Source organism: Symphalangus syndactylus, chromosome 22, assembly GCF_028878055.3.
Source record: "Symphalangus syndactylus isolate Jambi chromosome 22, NHGRI_mSymSyn1-v2.1_pri, whole genome shotgun sequence".
Lineage (NCBI taxonomy): Eukaryota > Metazoa > Chordata > Mammalia > Primates > Hylobatidae > Symphalangus > Symphalangus syndactylus.
In genome coordinates, this window is record NC_072444.2 from 29064666 (window position 1) to 29087228 (window position 22563).

The 22563-nt window shown below is 41.7% G+C and overlaps 1 protein-coding gene across 14 annotated transcripts in view; it reads right to left on the reverse strand.

Annotated features, from left to right (window-relative positions):
• PER3 (period circadian regulator 3) overlaps nucleotides 1-22563 on the reverse strand; it is a 62679-nt gene that overhangs the window by 34577 nt on the left and 5539 nt on the right. For 7 of the 14 annotated variants that reach the window (XM_055261228.2, XM_063631931.1, XM_055261219.2 and 4 more), the window contains exons 6-13: nucleotides 18306-18357; nucleotides 13670-13818; nucleotides 11153-11231; nucleotides 9146-9252; nucleotides 8152-8308; nucleotides 2796-2901; nucleotides 1773-1901; nucleotides 1213-1363 (exon numbers count right to left, since the gene is read on the reverse strand). In XM_055261228.2, the coding sequence (XP_055117203.1) occupies nucleotides 1213-1363; nucleotides 1773-1901; nucleotides 2796-2901; nucleotides 8152-8308; nucleotides 9146-9252; nucleotides 11153-11231; nucleotides 13670-13818; nucleotides 18306-18357 (930 nt within the window). The remainder of the gene's footprint in view (nucleotides 1-1212; nucleotides 1364-1772; nucleotides 1902-2795; nucleotides 2902-8151; nucleotides 8309-9145; nucleotides 9253-11152; nucleotides 11232-13669; nucleotides 13819-18305; nucleotides 18358-22563) is intronic. The other 7 variants (XM_063631933.1, XM_055261223.2, XM_055261224.2 and 4 more) reach the window with 3 other exon arrangements.

The window sequence follows — 22563 nt, forward strand, 5'->3', positions numbered from 1 at the left end:
CCCATGATTCCTATGTTGCAACTTAAAACCCAATGTGACAGTGAACAGCCACAGCCTTTAGGAAGTGACAAAGTCATGAGGACTCTGTTCTCATGAATGGGATTTGCAACCTTCCAAAAGGGCTAGAAGGAACTAGCTAAGTCTCTTTCTGCCTTTCTGTCCCTTGTGCCATGTGAGGACGCAGCATTTGTCCCCTTCAAGGAAGTGATGTTCTCTGAGAAGCACAGACCTGGTCCTCACTAGACACTGAACCTGCCGGTGCCCTGATCTTGGACTTCCTCGCCTCTAAAACTGTAAGAAATAGGTTTCTGTTCTTTATCCATTATCTAGTCACAGGTATTTTGTTACAGCAGTACAAACTAAGAAGGTTCCCAGTGATGTCACCTATGGGAGCAGCAGTTTGACTTTTTGTGGCGTAAATCATGTCAAGTCCTGAAGCATATAGCTGTTATCATTATTGACCTTAGAAATTTCACCCCACTGTGTAAAACGTCTACATTTGAAAATGATAGAGGTTAATAACATTTAGTGACCAAGATCCATCACAACTTCCAAATTATATTAACATTCAGGAAGAAAAATGAAGGGAAAGTTAGCTAAATTTAAATGTCAATCTAATTTGATTTCTATATTACTGAACTTCCCCTATGCCATACAATGCAACTAGGTTAACTTTTCAATATGATGCCAGTTTTACTAGTGATCCAGCTCTTTTTGAGTGCTCCTTACCTTGTATTTGAGAAAAGTAAATACATGTCAAGAAAAGAGCCAAAGTTTTTCACTGAATTTAGGTCACAAAGATTTTGTTTGAAATGACAGAAAGGGATTTTCATTTTAATATACTTCATTATTTAAAATGCATTCTAAAATCCACTCTTTTTGTTTAAAGAGATGCCCATGTAGGGAGGGAAATCTATAATTTGTTGGTATTTACAGAAAAGTTAATTCTTCAGTAAAAGTGAACTGCAACTATTACAAATACATTCTAATACCATTTCCTTTCAGAACAGTATTTGCTGCTGCCATTATTATTACTACTATTACTATTACTATTGCTATCTAGGCAAATCAAGAAATATGAAAAGCAGCAACACAGGGTCATGACTTTATGCTCACGAATCACATACGTGACGTCTATGCAGACAGTGACAGCCCATGGGAGGAGATCCTTGGGGCTGCCGGCTGACTCACCACCACCATTCACTGACTCACCACCACCATTCGCTGACTCACCACCACCACTCGGTTCTGTGCGTGTCCCCGTCACTGGCTTGAATGATGATTTGGTCATTGATTCAATGTAGAGCTGCTGACCCAGATTCTTAATTTTGTTCACACTGGCATAGACCTGCTGCAAGGTCATCTTAGGGAAAGGAATGATAAAATATGTTTCAAAAATTATAAAAATGTCCACTAAAAGATACATAAAGAAAATACACTTAGCTTCTGTTTCTGTGAAGATATAATAACTGAAGCACAGTAATCACTTTAATTCAGTTTCCTGCACCATGCCACAGTATACTGGTACCAACAAATTCTAAATAAATCTGTTCACAATATGCTGATTTTTAGAACGCATACAATTAATTCAAATATCACTTTCCAAAGGTGATATTTTCTTTTTACAGACTTTTTTTTTCCAAACCAAAATGGATGAAAATATCTGTTATCAGATGAGGTCTTCAAGTCAGGAATATATACTAAGATGTCACCACATGCAGAACCGAGGTAGTACAGAAAACACGATAAGAATGTGACATAAGCCCATGCACCTGCTCCACTTTCGTCTCCTCCACGCAGTGCCCGCTGGCCTCACTGGAGGAGGCGATGCTGACAAGCTGCTCCTGTGACCCACTGCTCCCCAGGCTCCCGTAGCCGCTGGACACACTCATGTGAACTGGCTGGAAGGACAAAGAGGAACAAGTCCAGAATTGCTGGGTGTTAAAATGCAGCCACCTCAGAGCTCACCTAGAATCATGTAAAAATTAAGATGACAATTCCTGAAATCCTAAATTAGGTGTGTGCAGGTTGGTTTTTTTAATGCTGACGCTGACACAAAAGGCACTCCTCTGTCATTTCGGTAATTCTCAAGGGCAAGGTCTTATGTTCTAGTCTAGGTAGGTATTTCCAGGACAACACATTGTTAAAAAGCCACAGTATAATTAATTTTTTAAAACAGGAAAATAAACTCTAGTTCTTTATGCCCAGTTTAGAATAGAGAGAACAAACTAAATATATATTATACTTTTTCCAAGAATGTGGCAGGTGTCTCATGCACCCTAGAGATTTTATGGGAGACATTCTGAAAACCGCCGAGGACAGTTACTCTACGTGACACCATTAGTTCTATTTACCACTTATTCATTGAATCTCTTGTAGAAAACACCTTTGGTTATTTCAACACATACATTTTCCCACTTTTACCTTACAATAGTTAAGAGAAACTGAGACCTACCATCCCTCTCTTCCCATCTTTAAAACTGAAATTATTTAAAAAATCCTGACGCCAAAACCCAAAGGCTGAGCACGCTGGTGCCTCTGGAATGCAATAATTCTCTCAGTCACATGGTTTGCTGTCTTACAATGGGTTCTTACAAAAATATTCTGTGTAACACAGAATAAGGAACAAAGGATAAAATTTAATTTAAAAACGAAAAGAGAAAGACAAAAATTTATGGAATGTAGAGGGCAAAGATTTGTCTCCCTTTACAGTTTATTTTTGTGAAGTGACTTTACTGAGCATTAAAACAAAACACAATTCAGGGAATTTTGCATTTTTAAAAATCTCACCTTACCTGTAAGAGAAGTTTGTAAATTTGTTCTTGTAATTCTGTTATGTCTTTGTCATTATTGTTCATCTTTTTAATTTTGGTAGCAAAAACATCCTCATTTAGTGGGCTCCTAGAAAATGCCCAGTGAGAGACTGAGTCAAACAATTTAAATGAAGTCGAAAATGATTTTTAATAGACTATTCCAAGAATAGATCTATGCTTTTACAAAACAATTCTTTGACTCCAAAGAGAAAATATGAGGCTAGAATTCTATTCATGAAGGTACAGAAAATAATAAGAAACAAATGAGACATTAACAGGCCCCTTAAGTTTCTCTAAAGCACTCATCTTTCTGTAATGGTTTCAGTGCTATATATGTACAAATTTAAAATCAGGGACAAGTAACCTCCTTACCTACTAAAATATCTTCAGCAAATAACTGGTTTCAAAATTTGACAGTAACTGAGTAACTTACTGTAAGAATTTTAAAGACCCCAAGTTTTCCAAACATTTAATGTTTACTGCACCTAACACTTAAGCTATCTAATTAAGACGGTTCTGCAACCCACCCTAGTGGTGAAAATGTAGCTATTACAATACCTTCGGTCTTATACTCAAATTTTAGAGCATCTTCAATCTATGACCTGAATACAGTGAATGGCACACATGCCAACAGAGAGGATCACAAAGAAGGGAAGGAACTGATGTTTACTTGGACCTTCTATGTGACAGGCACTGTACTGTTTTTTTTTTTTTTTTTTTTTGAGACGGAGTCTTGCTCTGTCACCCAGGCTGGAGTGCAGTGGCATAATCTTGGCTCACTGCAATCTTTGCCGCCCAGGTTCAGGAGATCCTCCTGCCTCAGCCTCCCGAGTAGCTGGGATTACAGGCGCCCACCACCATGCCCAGCTAATTTTTGTATTTTTAGTAGAGACAGGGTTTCGCCATGTTGGCCAGGCTGGTCTTGAACTCCTGACCTCAACTGATCCACCCACCTCGGCCTCCCAAAGTGCTGGCATTACAGGAGTGTGCCACCGCACCCAGCCTGTACTAGTTTTTATAACACACAAGAATACCTAACATTTTGAAAATCCTTATTATTCCAAGTGCTTTACACGTATTTTCTCCTTCACCTGATTAAATACCTTTTCCAGGTGGCCTGGCAGGTAAGGGGGAAGCAGGTGTTGACGAAGGGACCAGAGTCTGGGCTCCAGAGTCCACCCTGTGTGCCACCACACTGTACTGCCTGTGGGTACCTTGGTAAAGCAAGTCCCATTCATGAGGCATACTGAATCAGCTGCATCAGCTCACGGAGTTCTCACAACAACCAGAAAGTAGGAATTATCCCCAATACACAAAGTCAGGGGATGAGATAGTCTGAGGAACTGGCCCAAGCTCACATAACCGAGAAGCAGCAGTTAGGATTTGAATCCGCCTATGTCTGACCCCCAAGCCTGGGCTGTCCTTTTTCCATTATGCCAGCCTGCCGTTTCTCAACTGATACATGCAGCTCAGTTACCTAAAAACTGAAACAGTTTCCCAAAGGCAGAAATTATCAAGAAAATCACAGGATGCTGACAGTGTCATAAAAGCAGTCAGGAATATCTCCACGTGTAGGGACTATTCACTCACCCTGCACATTCCCATCACAGTGGAACAGCTGCACCAATTGCCTTTCTCTCACTTAGCATCTAGACTGTATCTAGATCAATATCTATCTGCATGGCGTCAGGTACACCATATGTCTGTGGCAAGCAGTACCTGAATATATAACCTTATTTCACAACCTAACACACTATACGTTTTATGTAACTGTCTCTCCCTATATGCCACTGCCAGATTAAGCACCACGGGGTGAGGTATTTTGTCTATTTTGTTCACTCCTGGATCTTCAGTACCTAGAACAGTGTCTGGTCCATAGCAGGCACTCACTACATATTTGCTAAAGGAACAAATACATTATTGATTGATCTGGGAATAAAAGTACACCTGGTTCCTAACATAAACACATTGTGAGCTTGAAAACCTTTCAGAGGTATTTGGAATTTGTTTTTTGAGTGAAATGGAAATAGAACAGATTGCTTTATGAGATTTACATATTCCTAGTCGTGAAAATTTCTACAAAACTAAATTGTGTATATATGTGTATGTTTGTGTGTATGTAATATATATATATATATATATATTTTTTTTTAAGAGACAGGGTCTTGCTCTCTTGCCCAGCCTGGAGTGCAGTGGTGCAATTCTGGCTCACTACTGCCTTGAACACCTGGACTCAAGCAACCCTCTTGCCTCAGCCTCCTAAGTAGCTGGGACTACAGGTACGTACCACCATGCCCAACTAATTTTTGCTTTTAAATTTTTTGTAGAGATGGGGTCTTACTATGTTGCCCAGGCCAGTCTTGAACTCCTGGCCTCAAATGATCCTCCTGTCTCAGCCTCCCAAAGTGCTGGGATTATAAGCATGAGACACTAAAATGTATTTTAAATCAGTAATTATGTAATGCAAAACTGATTAATCTGCAGGCAATAAGGAGACAGCCTTCATGAAATAGCAACAAAAATACCATGAAGTATTTATTATGTTGCTGTGTATGTGAAGTGAAGTAGGAGTAAGAGAGAAAACTTGGCTGCAGTCTCCACTTTCACTCCTCCCGAAGTGATCCCTGGGAAGGCTACTCTAGTTTACCGAGTATGGATTTTACCTGTAAAATGAGAGCTGAGGACACCTGACCTGCCCGCCGGCAGTGCTGCTGGGAAGGACTGAGAGAGATACAGGCAGGGTCCCTTGCTGAACAGTCTCGCAGCCCCCTTCCCATTTCAACTGTCACACTTACCAAACTCTAGTTATACATGACAGTGCCATTTTTATTTACTGTCTCTCCCATTACAGTGTGGGTTTCCTGATGGTAAAGAGAACGTTTTGATTACCATCACATTCTCAAGGCCCGGCACACTGTCTTACACAGAGCTTTATACTTTATAAATATAATGAATAATTATTATTTTATGAGCGAGATTAATACGTACTAGACCTTAAATCCCTTCCCTCACATAATCTTTGTCGTTAAAATGTAAATACTGGTGTAATTTTTTAAAATACTGAAAACATTCTGAATATTCATTATATGTTGGGTAATTTCACATATATTTCATCAAAGAACTGAAAAGAGAGCTTCAGAAATCTAGGCCGTATCTTTAACCCTGACTGGGGCAGGGGAACACAGACCATCAACGAGCCCCAGATGGAAGCCTCATGAAGGCATCTTACTGGCTGAGGTTTCCTACATTCATGCCAAGCAACCATCGGACTTCATGTTCATTTCCCAATAGGTTTCCATACTTGGGGGGTATGGGGTGGGGAGAAGGGACAAAGTCCTTTCTGAGCAATACCAATGGTAATTACTTGGCAGCTGTATTTCTTAATACTCAAATTCGTTTTCTAGCACAAATCAGTCTCATGAGTTAGGGCGGCCAGGAGCCCATTTCTTCCATTAAGTTCTAGCCGTGCTCTGCGGAGAGGCCAAACCCTGGAGTAGAAAGAGGTAAGAGCAACCTTGAGACCTCTTCTCACCATGGCTCTGCATCATCTCTACTGTAATATTAACAGGTGATCAAATACGTCTTACTGATAGATCTACTATTCTCAGTTTCATGTTCATGTAGACAATGCTGTATAACAAGATACCAAAAAAACGTAACTTCTCGATCTCAGCATGATACTGAAGTAAAATTTCCATGCTTAAAAAAGATAGACATCAAAGGGAAAGCTAGAGCCAGGTCAAAAGGCCTAGAGTTCAATTAAAAATGGACCAAAGGGTTGGGCGTGATGGCTCACACCTGTAAGCCCAGCACTTTGGGAGGCCAAGGCGGGTGGATCATTTGAGGTCAGGAGTTCGAGACCAGCCTGGCCAACATGATGAAACCTGTCTCTATTAAAAATACAAAAAATGAGCTGGGTGTGGTGGCGTGTGCCTGTAATCCCAGCTACTGGAGAGGCTGAGGCAGGAGAAACGTTTGAACCCAGGAGGCGGAAGTTGCAGTGAGCTGTGATCACGCCACTGTACTCCAGCCTGGGTGACACAGTGAGATCCTGTCTCAAAAAAAAAGGACTAAAGATTCAAGGGCCTGGGGGTACTGTAGCCTACAAGAAGTCGTGGGCCAGGTTGGTCTTGTTCCATTCCACATGATGCTGTTATGTGGATGGGCAACAGCAAGCAAACAAGCTGGTGTCAGCTGTGCTGGCAGGAAAAGAAGTATTAAAAAATGGACACAGGCTGGGCACAGTGGCTCGCACCTTCAAAATTCCAGCACTCTGGAAGGCTGAGGTAGGAGGATGCTTGAGCGCAGGAGTTTGAGACCAGCCTGGGCAACATGGCAAAACCCCATCTCTACAAAGAATACAAGAATGGGCTGAATGTGTTGGCACGCACCTGTGGGCCCAGCTACTCGGGAGGCTGAAGTGGGAGGATCACCTGAGCCAGGGGAGGTTGAGGCTGCAGTGAGCTGTGATCGCATCGCTGCACTCCAGCCTGGGCAACAGAGTGAGAACCTGTCTCAAAAAAAAAAAAAAAAAAAAAAAAAAAGACACAAACAAGTGGAATTTGATGGCAGAAGGCTGATATAAAAAGTTTTACACGCTCACTAAAGACATCTTAAAAAAAAAAAAAAAAGAAAAAAAACACCTGTAGGTCCTAGTACCTACACTTAACCAAAATTCATATTTTATTTCCTTTCAATTCTCTTTTCCTTATTTCATAGTATGTTTGTTTCAAAGATAATTATAATCATAGGTATAAATAATTTTGTATGCGATTTTTGTATTTAAAAATCAAATATTTTTCCATGTTATGTGATATCTGCAAAAATTTTCATTGACCAATATAATAATACATCAAGCAAATATTCCAGAGTTTACTTAATGATGGACATTTAAGCTACTTTAAGGCTGATATTATGACTTGTTTTAGTGGTTTTTTTGAGCTTGAGTCTCGCTCTGTTGCCCAAGATGGAGTGCAGTGGCACGATATTGGCTCACTGCACCTTCCGCCTCCCAGGTTCAAGCAATTCTTGTGCCTCAGCCTCCTGAGTGGCTGAGATTACAGGCATGCACCACCATGCCTGGCTAATTTTTGTACTTTTAGTATAGATGGGTTTCACCATGTTGGCCAGGCTGGTCTCCAACTCCTGACCTCAGGCGATATTATGACTTGTTTTAAGGCTCACGGTACACACTGTCAAACTATCTCCCCAAAGCACCGAAAACAAATCTGTGCTTTATTTAGTTTATGTGTCAACTGAGTCAGAGGGCAGTCAATAAGCTAAGGAATATTATTTTATACAAGAGATGTTTTAAAAAATATGAAAACTGCTGGCTTACGTTCGAACTTTATGCCGACCAATGATGAAAGAAACCTTCCGGCTCCAGGGATTCACAAAGCTGGACCAACTGGAATCCAGTATGATGTAGTCTCCATTTTGAGTACAAAATCGAATGGGAGAATGTTCAAAGGGAGGATGCCCTGCATACTTCAAGACTATATAAAAGAAGAAGACAAAAATAGGATTTACTTAACACAGATACTGATTACAAATGTCCTTTTTAAGCCATTTATTGGCCGGGCCCAGTGGCTCACGCTTGTAATCCCAGCACTTTGGGAAGGCCGAGGCGGGCGGATCACGAGGCCAGGAGATGGAGACCACGGTGAAACCCCGTCTCTACTAAAAATACAAAAAATTAGCCGGGTGTGGTGGCGGGCGCCTGTAGTCCCAGCTACTCGGAGAGGCTGAGGCAGGAGAATGGCGTGAACCCGGGAGGCGGAGCTTGCAGTGAGCCGAGATCACGCCACTGCACTCCAGCCTGGGTGACAGAGCGAGACTCCGTCTCAAAAAAAAAAAAAACAAAAGCCATTTATTTGTAAATGTTTTAGTGGTTTTTTTGAGATTGAGTCTCGCTCTGTTGCCCAGGCTGGAGTGCAGTGGCACGATATTGGCTCACTGCACCTTCTGCCTCCCAGGTTCAAGCAATTCTTGTGCCTCAGCCTCCTGAGTAGTTGAGATTACAGGCATGCACCACCACGCCTGGCTAATTTTTCTATTTTTAGTATAGATGGGTTTTACCATGTTGGCCAGGCTGGTCTCCAACTCCTGACCTCAGGCGATTTGCCTACCTCGGCCTCCCAAAGTGCTGGGATTACAGGTGTCAGCCACTGCGCCTAGCCTGTTTTAGTATGTTTAAATAGAAAACAATTGCTTTAGCAGCTTCAATATAATGCCTCTCTGGTTAAAGGTTGTGCTCTAATGAGATGAAAAGAAAAATTAGAACAAATCAATTAGAGAAAAACATTTCCTCCTATAAAGGAGTAGGTCCTGACCTTTTTGGTGTACGGCAACCATCAGAGAACGATCTTCAGGGTGCAGGTAGCTTAGGATCGATGTTCCGATCAGGTCCTGAGGTAGGTAACCCAGCAAAGGCACTGCTCTGGGATACAGATACAGAACACAGGTGGCATGTTATACTCATCAGGGTAATTCTTATATACTTCTAAAAATACTTCTGTATTTCATTCTAAATGTGAGACAATTTTATGCAAAGCTGTTTATCTTAGCATTTATAAAAACAGCAAAGAACCCAAGTGCCCATCCTGGGGGAAATGGCTGTATAATGTAACACATGTTGGTTATCTGACACACTGCATCAAAATCATCTAGCGAACTTGCTAAAATACAGATCCACAGTCTCACTGTAAGCTTACTAAATCAGCAGCTCTGGAAATAAGACCAGGCATCTGTATGTTTAGCAAGTTCCTTAGAGGACTCTGATGCCCTCCATAATTATGTTTATGTTGCCATTTAAAAAGTCTACAAAAAGCATATCGTAACGTAGAAAGATGCTGATGATGTTAAATGAATAATGCAGGTTGCTAATTCATACAGCATAATTAAAATTACATAAAAACAATGTCACCTAGGCCAGGCACGGTGGCTCACGCCTGTAATCCCAGCACTTTGGGAGGCTGAGGCAGGCAGACTGCCTGAGGTCAGGAGTTCGAGACCAGTCTGGCCAACATGGTGAAGCTCCATCTCTACTGAAAATATAAAAAAATTATCCAGGCGTGGTGGCGTGTGCCTGTAATCTCAGTTACTCGGGAGGCTGAGGCAGGTGAATTGCTTGAACCAGGGAGGTGGAGGTTGCAGTGAGCCAAGACCGCACCACTGCACTCCAGCCTGGGCAACAGAGTGAGACTCCATCTCAAAAATAAAACAAAAAAACAATGTCACTCAAAAGGTAGTATCAGATAGACAGACAGCTAGTACACAGAAATAGTTTCAGGATAAAGGTTCATGGGAAACTTACAATGGTAAGACTAAGGATGCCTCAGAAAAAACTGGATTCCATAAATAATTTCCCTGTGTAGAAACCCACAAATATTTTCTAATACAAGAGATATAAGCTATTTTTAGCATTATATTTAGCTGAATTTTCTTACTTTATACAGATTAAGTATCTCACACATTACTATTTGGTTTCAGGGTAAACTATCAAATACACTGATTTTCAGATGTTAAATTTTTTAAATAAAAAATTATCAAGAAAATGTTTTTGCTTTACAGTTTTTTGTTATTATCAAGAAAATGTTTTTGCTTTACAGACATTTTTGCTTTACAGTTATGTGTGGTGTGGTGCGTTGGTTCCCAGATTTTTGAATTTCATGAGTAAGTAAAATGCTAAAATAAATGTGGGGAAAAAATGTGGGATACTGATGTAGTGATACTGATATTTTCTTTTTCCAAATAAAGATATTAAAAAACAGCATTAAGCAATAACTACTACCTACTATCACTATCCTTTAAATAACAAAGACTATTTCAACATCCCCCAAAAGTAGGAAGCACAGAAGTTCAAAATAAAGAACAATTCTTTACAAAAAATAATCTGTTCTCCCCACCTTTGCCCCCACTTTGGACTAACTGAAATTTCATCATAAACTGATTTGAGAAGCACTTGGCAAGTGGAAATAACACCAGAATAAGTGCTAGAAGACCAGAGTCTTGGTCCCAGTTTGAGTGCAATCAGATACTATACATCTGTTCTCAGCAAACTGGCCCAAGGGTTCATTGTCTTCTCTGTAAAATGAAATAATTCTTGGCCTACCTAAAGCATACTGTTGAGAAATCAAATACAACTTGTAATCACTTTATAATATGCAAGATATTTATATTAAAAATTTAGACAACATACATTTCCATGTAACAAAAATCAAATAGGCAAATGGACAGATTTCAATTATATAATGTATAAACATGCAAACATAATGTAAACTTCACATTTATATTTATTTTCAGAAACAAATTTCTTTTAGGCTTAAAAAAGTACTTACCTTTCATCTACTTCAAGAAAAACACACCCTGGGGTGTGTGTTGTGGTGAAGATTCTTTTATTCACTGGGATCCGAGGAGCTATGGAAAAAAAACAAAGACCCATTTAAAGGCAAATATCTAATTAATTATCCACCTAACTAACCACTTAACATATTAAAAAGAGAACCAAATCTATATGAAATGGTAGAAATCTCATTTAGGGGCCTGGCCTTCAAGCAGCCAAAGCTACAGTTAAATGATAATAATTTCATTACTAACTACATTTTAATTAGGTAAAAATGTGAAGCCTATTAAAGTCAATTTTAAACAGAGAGAGAAAGAATGTGCACATTAAATAGTTTTCTCTCTCTTTTTTTTTTTTTTTTTGGAGACAGAGTCTCGCTCTATCCCCCAGGTTGGAGTGCAATGGCAGGATCTCAGCTCATTGCAACCTCCGCCTCCCAGGTTCAAGCGATTCTCATGCCTCAGCCTCCTGAGTAGCTGGGATTACAGGCACCTGCCATCACACTTGGCTCATCATAAATAATTTAATAGTTAAAACTGGAGTAACTAAAAAGTTTAATCAGATTTAGTAGCTGCATATAACTAAACAAACGAAAATACTACAAATGTTATTTAGTACCATATGGATATTCTTTGTGTAATAAAATTGGTATGGTCAGTTCTATTCTAATGCTTGCTTTAAAAATGAAGTGTGGCTGGGCTCGGTGGCTCACGCCTGTAATCCCAGCACTTTGGGAGGCCGATCACTTGAGGTCAGGAATTTGAGACGAGCTTGGCCAACATGATAAAACCCTGTCTCTACTAAAAATACAAAAATTAGCAGGGTGTGGTGGTGGGCGCCTGTAATCCCAGGTACTCGGGAGGCTGAAGCATGAGAATTGCTTGAACCCAGGAGGCGGAAGTTGCAGTGAGCTGAGATCGTGCCACTGCACTCCAGCCTGGGTAACAGAGCAAGATTCAAGAAAAAAAAAAAAATGAAGTGATTGATATATTAGTGAACAATATGAGCAAATGCTAATATCTCATTTGCTTGTGCACTATTTCATTTTCAAAAAACCTTAAGGGAAGGCAGAAAACGCATCCAGTTGAAAGGAACCACTTACAAATACACAAAAACAGGTGTGATGGCTCACATCTATAATCCCAGCACTTTAGGAGGCCAAGGCAGGAGGATCACTAGAGCCCAGGAGTTTGAGACCAGCCTGGGCAACATAGTGTGACCCTGTCTCTACAAAAAATAAATAAATAAATAAAATTAGTCAGGCGTGATGGTGTGTGCCTGTGGTCCTAACTACCCTGGAGGCTGGGGTGGGAGGATCACTGAAGCCCGGGAGTCTGAGGCTGCAATGAGCCATGATCACACACTGCACTCCAGCCTGAGTGACAGAGCAAAACCCTGTCTCAAAACAAAGCAAAACAACAACAAAAAAAGAATACACAAAAATATGCATACACACCTCAAACATCTACCTGCTACTTCAGTCCGTCCTGTGGTATGAGCCATATCTATTGTAGTGTTTGTATATTTCCTAATCATTTAACATGTATGAAATTATTATCTTTTTTTTTTTTTTTTTTTTTTTTTTGAGAGTTTCACTCGTTGCCCAGGCTGGAGTGCAATGGTGTAATCTCAGCTCACCGCAACCTCCGCCTCCCAGGTCCCAGTTCAAGCAGTTCTCCTGCCTCAGCCTCCTGAGTAGCTGGGATTACAGGCACACGCCACCACACCCAGCTAATTTTTGTATTTTTTAGTAGAGACGGGGTTTCATCACATTGGCCAGGCTGGTCTCGAATACCTGACCTTGTGATCCACCTGCCTCGGCCTCCCAAAGTGCTGGGATTACAGGCGTGAGCCACCGCGCCCAGCATGATTATCATTTTTATTTGATTCCTGTCTTATTTTTAATATGCAACTAAGCTTTTGAGTTTTGTGCTCCTAAACCCATTTTTCCCATAAGCCCTGTGGTTTTTATTGTGTGACTGTTGCATAGGATGGTAATTTGCAGGAAAGCATATGTCATTTTACATCTGAACTGACTTTTCAGTAATACATGGAAGCTGCCTATGTATTGATATATGCATTTAGAAATACAGTTCTGCTCGTAAAAGATAAAATACACGTTTTACTCGGGGAGTTTCAGACTTCAAAAACATAAAATCACTCTTGTGGCCTCTCTGGGAAACAATTTCAGCACTCTTATTTCACACAACACAAGCAAAAGGCTACACTGAATGGGTCACCAGCAGAGAGAGGACTAGAAAACTATATCTGTCACCAAGTCCTGTGCTGAGACCATTCGTTCAGCCATGCTGACCATGAAGGCAATGACCATACAAGAAGCCAAAAGTCAGTAAACAGAGACATCAATGAAAACCAGCTTCAAATGCCTGAAGAGTTTAAGGGTCAAATTGGAGACCCAAGAGCTCTTTTTTTGTTCTATGACTGATGTAAACAGACTTTCCCATGTTCCTATCTGATTGCTGACATTTCTGCATCTTATCTAGTGACCTACCTTCATAACCAGAGTGAATCTTTTCAACCACAGTGAGACAGCAAGGTTCCGATTCCGATTCTGGCTGGGCAGGGTGATGTACATGAATCAGATACGGGATGATCCGGAATGGGGAGTGACGCTTCTCTTGCTTTCTGTCTTCACCTCCACTGAGGAGATTAAAGACATTAGTGCTGGTCCTGACGCATCCTACTAGCCCACGGCGAAACAAGGCTGGGAGAAATATTTTATTGGTAATTTCCAAGAGAGACATACCCACATCTAAAATGTTTAAACATGTTTGTTTTCAAAAGAAAGAATGTTAGCTTAAATTTTCGATATTATTCAACGAGTAAGAGGTTGTGTAAAGAACTGGCTTAGATTACTGTGAGTGTAAAAACAGAATTAGTGGTTCCATGACTTTTCTCCTGGCCTCCATGTGCTGAATTCCCAGTTTGACTTTTCCCCTTCTTCTGTGAAGAGGGACAAGCATAACTGTCTAATTTCACATATCTACATCAGATGTCACAAGAGAGAAAACAGGGTCCCCTGCAATCATGCCCCGGGGCTAGTTCTCAGTCGTCCCTTTCTACACTCTCTAAGAACCAATTTCATCTCCAGCTTCAGTGATGAGGGCCCTTGCATGATGTCATGCGCTCCATCTATAAAGGCATCTGGCTGAGGAGGAAAGAAAAAGTTGAGGCTAAAACTGAGCTCAGCAAGCCCTGCCCCTGGCCCGGAGGGCGCACCCCTTTCCACTCCTCACAAAGAACCTCTCGGCAGGGGCGGCTCTGATTGATGACTTCAAAGATCACCACCCTGTGTTACCACTGCAGCTGCCCAGCGGATGCTTCTACTGGGAGATGCCACTTCACCTAGAAGTCAAAAAGCCCAAGATTGAATTCACACTCCCCAACTTTTACCAATCACCCGCTTACTCTCTCGCCAGCACGTAAAGGTGTGACTGCCAATCCTAAGGGGGTCTTTAGTGCTGCCAGAGATTCTCTAGTCTGTTCCTATTTCCATCTCGCTTTTTTCTTTTTTTTTTTTTTTTTTTAAAAGACGGAGTCTCACTCTGTCGCCCAGGCTGGAGTGCAATGGCACAATCTTGGCTCACTGCAACCTCCACCTCCCAAGTGCAAGCTGATTCTCCTGCCTCAGCCTCCTGAGTAGCTGGGATTACAGGTGCGTGCCACCATGCCCAGGTGATTTTTGTATTTTTAGTAGAGATGGGGTTTCACCATGTTGGTCAGGCTGGTCTCAAACTCCTGACCTCAGGTGATCAGCTCGCCTTGGCCTCCCAAAGTGCTGGGATTACAGGCGTGAGCCACCGTGCCCGGCCCCACCTTGCTCTTTCTCTTCTACCACACACTCCAGAATCTTCTCCCACTCTGCACCCTCAACTGATGACCTTGCTTCCCATTTCACCAAGAAAACAGAATCATCGGGAAGTGAGCTGTGTCCCGGTGCTGCCGACCCACATCCATGCTCACACCTTCCAGCTTCCCTCCACATCCACGAATGCATTTTCCCGGCTCATCCAGTCCAAAGGTTTTAAATGCCATTTACATGCTGATGACCCAAATATCTACCTCTAGCCTGGAAATTTTCCTTAACTCCAGACTCTCACAGAGTCTCCACTTGGATATTCAACAGGTATCTCAAACTTAACTCATCTAAAACTAAGCACCACATTCTTTCCCTCCACCTCCAGGAAGTTGCTTTTCCTACAATTTCGTCTGCCTCAAAAAATAACTCTAGCCCAAAACTCCTCTTCCTTCACACTCACTCCAAACATAACCCATTAATAAATTCTGGTAATTTCTTTAAAAATATCCAGAATATCGCTTCTTGGCCTTTTGGCTAAGATCAAGTGTAAAAAATATCCAGAATATACAAATATTTATACCTTCCCCTGGAACGCTGGCCTATACCCTGTACCTCTGTGACAGCCTCCAACTACCCTCCCTGCCTTCCCTCTTCCCCCTCCAAAGTATCTTCAACACTGCAGCCAATACCAGCCTTTAATAATGGAAACTGTTTCCGGGCCAGGCATGGTGGCTCACGCCTGTAATCCCAACACTTTGGGGGGCCAAGGAGGTTGGATCACTTGAGGTCAGGAGTTCGAGACCAGCCTGGCCAACATGGAGAAACCCCGTCTCTACAAAAAATATAAAAATTAGCTGTGGCAGTGCATGCCTGTAGTCCCAGCTACTCGGGAGGCTGAGGTGGGAGAATTGTTGGAATCCAGGAGGTGGAGGCTGCAGTGAGCCGAGATCGTGCCACTGCACTCCAGCTTGGGGGACACAGTGAGATCCTGTCTCAAAAAAAAAAAAAAAAAGAAACTGAAATGAACATTTCCTACCTCCGTTCACTGAAAATTTCTAGAAGCAATGATAACCCTGTAGCAATAACCATCCCTACCATCCAGATTTGGCCTCCAAATGTGAATGCCATTTCCCACCACAAAGAACCAGGGATCCTTAGAGAAATGACTGATGCCAAGTCTGGGTTAAGGAATGTCTAAAATGAGTCTGGGGCGTCTCATGCTTAAAACAATGGAAACTGTCAAAGACCATGGGGCACTCTCACAAGGGTACAGGGGCCAACCCGAAGGGATTCCTACTGGCCAAAGATGGGACCATTTTGAACCTCACAAACGTGAATGAGAACTGTGTCTCTTAGAATGACATTCTGAAATACTGATGCAGGAAATCAGACGAGATCTGAGCTATGCTGCCTGGTAACCTGGGAAGAGGGGGTTAAAGAACTGGTGCTGGCAGATATGACGCCAGACTGGCCAGGGTTCAAGTTCTTAAAAAGCTGGGTGATGAGACCGTAGCAGTTCATTACATTATCTTCTCTTCTTTTGTGTTATGTTTGAAAATTCCCAAAGTAAAACGCTTTGAAAATAAGTAAGTGATGAACTGAAATAAAACACTTCGTGCAGAAGTCACTGCTTCCTGTGGTGTGGCCCATGCTTGCCCGTCTTCTTCCATCCTCGTTCCTTCCTCCACTCGGGCCACAGCAGCTGCGTGTCACTCCTCCCACAGGCCAGGCATGGCCCACCCCAGGGCCTCTGCGCCTGCTGCTCCCTCTGCCTGGAACACACTTTCTCAGACACTTGCCACCCCTCAGATACTGGTGTGGCTCACCCCCTGCCCTCCTTCTGGTCGCTGTTTCCAATTAGGCTTCCTAAGAGTTCCTGGATCACCCTGAATACAACAGCAATCTCCCACTTCCCAGAACTCCCGCTCTTTGCTTTACTGTCTACACACAACTTATCACCAGCCAACACAGGCATTTGAACATGTGTTTATTATTGGTCTCCTCCTCACAGAATTTAAGGCACATGAGGCAAGAACTCTGTTTGGATCCCAGCACTGATAAAGTGCCTGGCTCAGAGAAAGCACCCCAAAATATTTATTAACATCAGAAACACATATAGCACTTATTAGGAGGCAGGAACTGTTCTAAGATCTTCATACAACTCACTTGTGAATGACCCACTGGAACAAGACAGCCCCTCCCACCGCTGTGCCCTTCCTCAGGCCGTCCCTCCCAAGCATCCAGAGCCTATGAGCTCCAGTCCCCCAATTCCATGGAGCACTGGAATATTAGACTATTTCATCATGAGGGTTTTTCTTCTCTCTAAACATCTTGAGCATTTAGTAACTTCAATACTAAAACTGGCAATCACGATGTCATTTTAAAATATTTGTTTTATTATGAAAGAACATAATATATTATGTCATCTTATATACATAATATATAACATAACAGAATATATATATTACATATATTATGTATATAACACAAAAGGAACACTAATAATATATTGCAGCAAATTTAGAAGATAAAAAATTCAGTAGTAATTCCTACCAGCAATCAACTACTGTTAAAATTTTCATCTATTTTCTTCTGGTTCACTCTCTCTAGATCTTTTAAATCCTTCTCACAAATATAAATCTCTTGCTTTCTTTAAAGCTATTAAAAATTTCAAAAATTAATTTTAAATGTGACTGAAAAACAAAAAGCTAAACAAAAAAGCGCCCAAAACAATGGTCACTTTAAAGTGTACTTCACATCTAGTGATTCTTATACGCTCCTAGAGTTAAGATTTTTCTAGACTTTTTTCCTATCGCATTTATTATTATTATTATTTATTTTTAGTTTTTTTGAGACAGAGTCTCGCTCTGTCGCCAGGCTGGAGTGCAATGGCGCCATCTCGGCTCACTGCAACCTCCACCTCCCAAGTTCAAGCTATTCTCCTGCCTCAGCCTCCCGAGTAGCTGGGACTACAGGTGTGCATTACCACGCCTAACTAATTTTTGTATTTTTAGTAGAAACGCCGTTTCACCATGTTGGTCAGGATGGTCTCGACCCCTTGACCTTATGATCCACCCGCCTTCGCCTCCCAAAGTGCTAGGATTACAGGCATGAGCCACTGTGCCCAGCCTCCTATTGCATCATTATCTAGTTTTCTCATGAGTATGTCTCTTCTTAATCAAAATACGAACTCCTTGTGGCAAGAACCAAGTCTTATTTTTTGTATCTCACAACAGAAGTGAGCTGAATACACAAGAATCAAACTAACTGCAAAATAAACTCAGAGCATAATCTACTGTTGCTGGCTTCCACGAGCCACTATACTTACCGGATCCTGCAGAAAAAAGGTTTCACCGGAGCACATTCATAACGTGGAGCTGCTAGAAAGAAAGATGCCTAGTCAGTCACTCCCTCTTAGCCAGGTCTTTCTCAGTGAAACAATGTTGTACCATTACCGAACAACAAACTATTTTTTAAAAAAGAGAGAGGCCTCCTTGATTAAAATAGAACCCTCTTCCTTCATTTTGAGATCCAGTCACAATACTAGAATTGGGAAATACTAGTATTGGTTTTCGTACTGGAACTGTGAGCCTCAGGTACAACAGTGAGAATCGGCTTTATCTCTTCCCCTTACTACTTTTCATAGTTTCCAAACTGCCCATGTTCATCATCTCAAAGGTCAACGTAATGATCCTTGGACACAATTATTCTGGTGGTTAATATTCCATCCCATTGTAATAGTCTGGACCTTTCTAAAAAATTGGGAATTCAGACTATTTTCAGCTTCTTAGCTGTATGATATATAATTTTCTTTTTTTCTTTAAGCTCTTTGGATAAATTTCAAAAAGTTGTGTTCCTAGGTTAAATGATAGAATCGTTTTATGACTTTATTGTGTATGGATAAACCTCCAGAAAACTGTACCAATCTTCAGAGTTTTATTAATGTTTTCTCACAACCCTCATGCCAATCATTTGCTAGCAATTCTTTTGATTTCTGCACCAGTTTTACTGATTTATGAGGTGACAATTCAGAAATGTCTAAACTTGCCTTAGGAGATGAGGAGACTGAAATTTCTGCCCAGTGTTTGTTGACTATATGTATTTCCTCTAATTAGAGCTTCCTGAATATCTTTTGGGCATTTGTTCACTGAAACAAGAAGTCTTCAGTTATAGGAACCATGGAAAACTGTGAGAAGTTCAAAAAATGTACACTGAAGGTAGCATAAACAGTGAAAATCCAAAAGAACTAAAATATTGAATAAGCAGCCCAGGTCTTGATACTTCTAAGAGACGATCACCGAAGAGTCAGAAAGCATTAATAAAGCACTGAAGATTGGTATAATCTTCTACAGAAAACGGCCTCTACTGTGAGGTCAGTTTGCTTATACCATTTATTCATCACACCAGACACCTGAACTCCAACTGCACTCACTGGAAGTCCTGGACCACTGAAAGCCAGACTACGTGATCTAAGACAGCAGACATGAGCCCACAATGTATTTCCATTCCTAGGCTGTAAATATGTGATGCTTGTTTCTAAAAGCGTACTCTGAAGAAGTAATGGTCAGATCCTTCTAACAGGTTTGTACAAGACATGTTAAATAGAAACAAATTCTAATATAGGACCAGAGGTTGACAACAGCTGAGTGGATGGCTTCCTAAGTCCTCTTGATGTTCTATGTGCTCAAAGTAAGGAATCGAAGGGGGTAACACAGGCATAGCCTAGAAATGGGGTGGCATTAACCAACTGCTCTCAGTAAGAGTATCAATCCTTGAGATTCATAAGGCAGAAGTACAATATAAAGAGTAAACTAGAATTACATCGTGCCTTATGGCATAAGTGAATTTTGGGATCCAAAAGAATTATTTCAGGGCATATTAAGATTTTACATAAAAGGTGATATGGTTTGGCTGTGTCCGCACCCAAATCTCACCTTGAATTGTAGTTCCCATAATCCCCACATCAAGGGAGGGACCTGGTGGGAGGTAACTGAATCATGGGGGTGGTTGCCATCATCCTGTTCTCGTGATAGTGAGTTCTCATGAGCCCTGATGGTTTTATAAGAGGCTTTCCCCTCTTTTGCTTGGCGCTTCTCCTTGCTGCTGCCACGTGAAGGACATGTCCCCTTCTGCCATGATTGTTAAGTTTCCTGAGGCCTCCCCAGCCATGCTGAACTGAGTCAATTAAAACTCTTTCCTTTATAAATTAGCCAGTCTTGGGTATGTCTTTATTAGCAGCATGAAAATGGACTAATACAGTAAACTTGTACTGCAGAGTGGGGTGCTACCATAGATACCCAAAAATGTGGAAGTGACTTTGGAACTGGGTAACAGGCAGACACTGGCACAGTCTGGAGGGCTCAGAAGAAGACAAGAAAATGTGGGAAAGTCTGGAACTTCCTAGAGACTTGTTCAATGGCTTTGAGCAAAATGCTGATAGTGATATGGACAATGAAGTGCAGGCTGAGGTGGTCTCAGATAGAGATGAGGAACTTGCTGGAACTGGAGTAAAGGACACTTCTGCTATGCAAAGAGACTGGCAATTTTTGCTCCTGGCCTAGAGATCTGTGAACTTTGAACTTGAGAGAGATGACTTAGGTATCTGACAGAAGAAATTTCTAAATGGCAAAGCATTAAAGAGGAAGCAGAGCCTAAGAATTTGGAAAATTTGTAGCCTGAAGATGCAATGGAAAAGAAAAACCCATTTTCTGAGGAAAAATTCAAGCCTGCTACAGAAATTTGCAGAAGTAACAAGAAGCCAAATGTTAATCACCAAGACAATGGGGCAAATGTCTTCAGCGCATGTCAAAGACTTCACAGCAGCCCCTCCCATCACAGGCTGAGGCCCACGATGGAAAAAATGGTTTTCTGGGCCTGTCCAGGCCCCCACTACTCTGTGCAGCCTTGGGACGTGGTGCCCTCCATTCCAGCTGCTTTAGCTCCAGCCATGGCTAAAAGGGACCAAGGTACAGCTCAGACCATAGCTTCAGAGGGTGCAAGCCCTATTCCTTGTCAGCTTCCATATGGTGTTGGTCCTGCAGGTGTGCAGAAGACAAGAACTGAGGTTTGGAAACCTCTGCCTAGATTTCAGAGGATGTATGGAAATACCTGGATGTCCAAGCAGAAGTTTGCTACAGGGGCGAAGCCCTCATATAGAACCTCTGCTAAGACAGATGTGTAAGGGAAATTTGGGTTTGGAGCCCACACAGTCTTCACTGGGGCGCTGCCTAGTGGAGCTGTGAGAAGAGGGCCACCATCCTCCAGATCTAAGAATGGTAGATCCACTGACAGCTTGCACTGTGTGCCCAGAAAAGCCATAGACACTCAATGCCAGCCCATGAAACCAGCCATAAGGGAGGCTGTACCCTGCAAAGCCACAGGGGCAGAGCTGCCCAAGGCTGTAGGAGCCCACCTCTTGCACCAGCATGACCTGGATGTGAGACATGGAGTCAAAGGAGATTATTTTGGAGTTTTAATATTTAATTATTGCTTCAGCAGATTTCAGACTTGCAAGGGGCCTGTAGCCCCTTTGTTTTGGCCAATTTCTCCCATTTGAAATGGGTGTATTTACCCAATGCCTGTATCTCTATTGTACGTAGGAGGTAACTAACTTGCTTTGGATTTTACAGGCTCATAGGTGAAAGGGACTTGCTTTGTCACAAGAGACTTTGGACTTTTGGTCTAATGCTGGAATGAGCTAAGACTTTGGGGGACTGTTGGAAAAGCATGATTGTGTTTTGAAATGTGAGGACATGAGATTTGGGAGGGCTCAAGAGCAGAATGATATGGTTTGGCTGTGTCCCCACCCAAATCTCATCTTGAATTGTAGTTCCCATAATCCCCATGTGTGGCGGGAGGAACCCGGTGGGAGGTAATTGAATCATGGGGGCAGTTTCCCCATCATGGGGGCAGTTTCCCCCATGCTGTTCTCATGATAGTTAAGTTCTCATGAGATCTGATGGTTTTATAAGGGGCTTCCTCCTTCACTTGGCTCCCATTCTTCTCCTTCCTGCCATCATGTGTAGAAAGACATGTTTGCTTCCCCTTCTGCCATGATTGTAAGTTTCCCAAGGCCTCCTCAGTCATGTGGAATTGTGAGTCAATTAAACTTCTTTCCTTTATTAATTACCCAATCTCAGGTAGTTCTTTATAGCAGCGTAAGAATGGACTAATACAGAAGGGAAATATCCCAGTAATTGGCAAAAATGAAAAGGTTGAAAAGACACAGGCAGTGCTGAAGGAAAAATACCTGGGGGAAAAAATGGGAAAGACGTGGCAGACAATATTGTGTATGTCCTGTTCACAGCTGTATCTGCATCCAGACTAGTTCTTGACCCACAGTGATTATTAAATAAATGTTTACGGAATGAACAGCTAACAAAAGCAGAGAAACAAATACAGACAATTAAAGGTTGAAAATGTGTATTTAGGAAAGGGGATGAGAAATAAAATCAATATTTTTGAAAGATGGGAAAAGAGATGAGCTAGAAGCAAGCAGGGATAACACGCATGTTTTCTGGAGCTTATGTAAAAATATTTTTAAAAGATGGGGCAATCTATAATTGGAAGAAGAAACATGCAAAGCT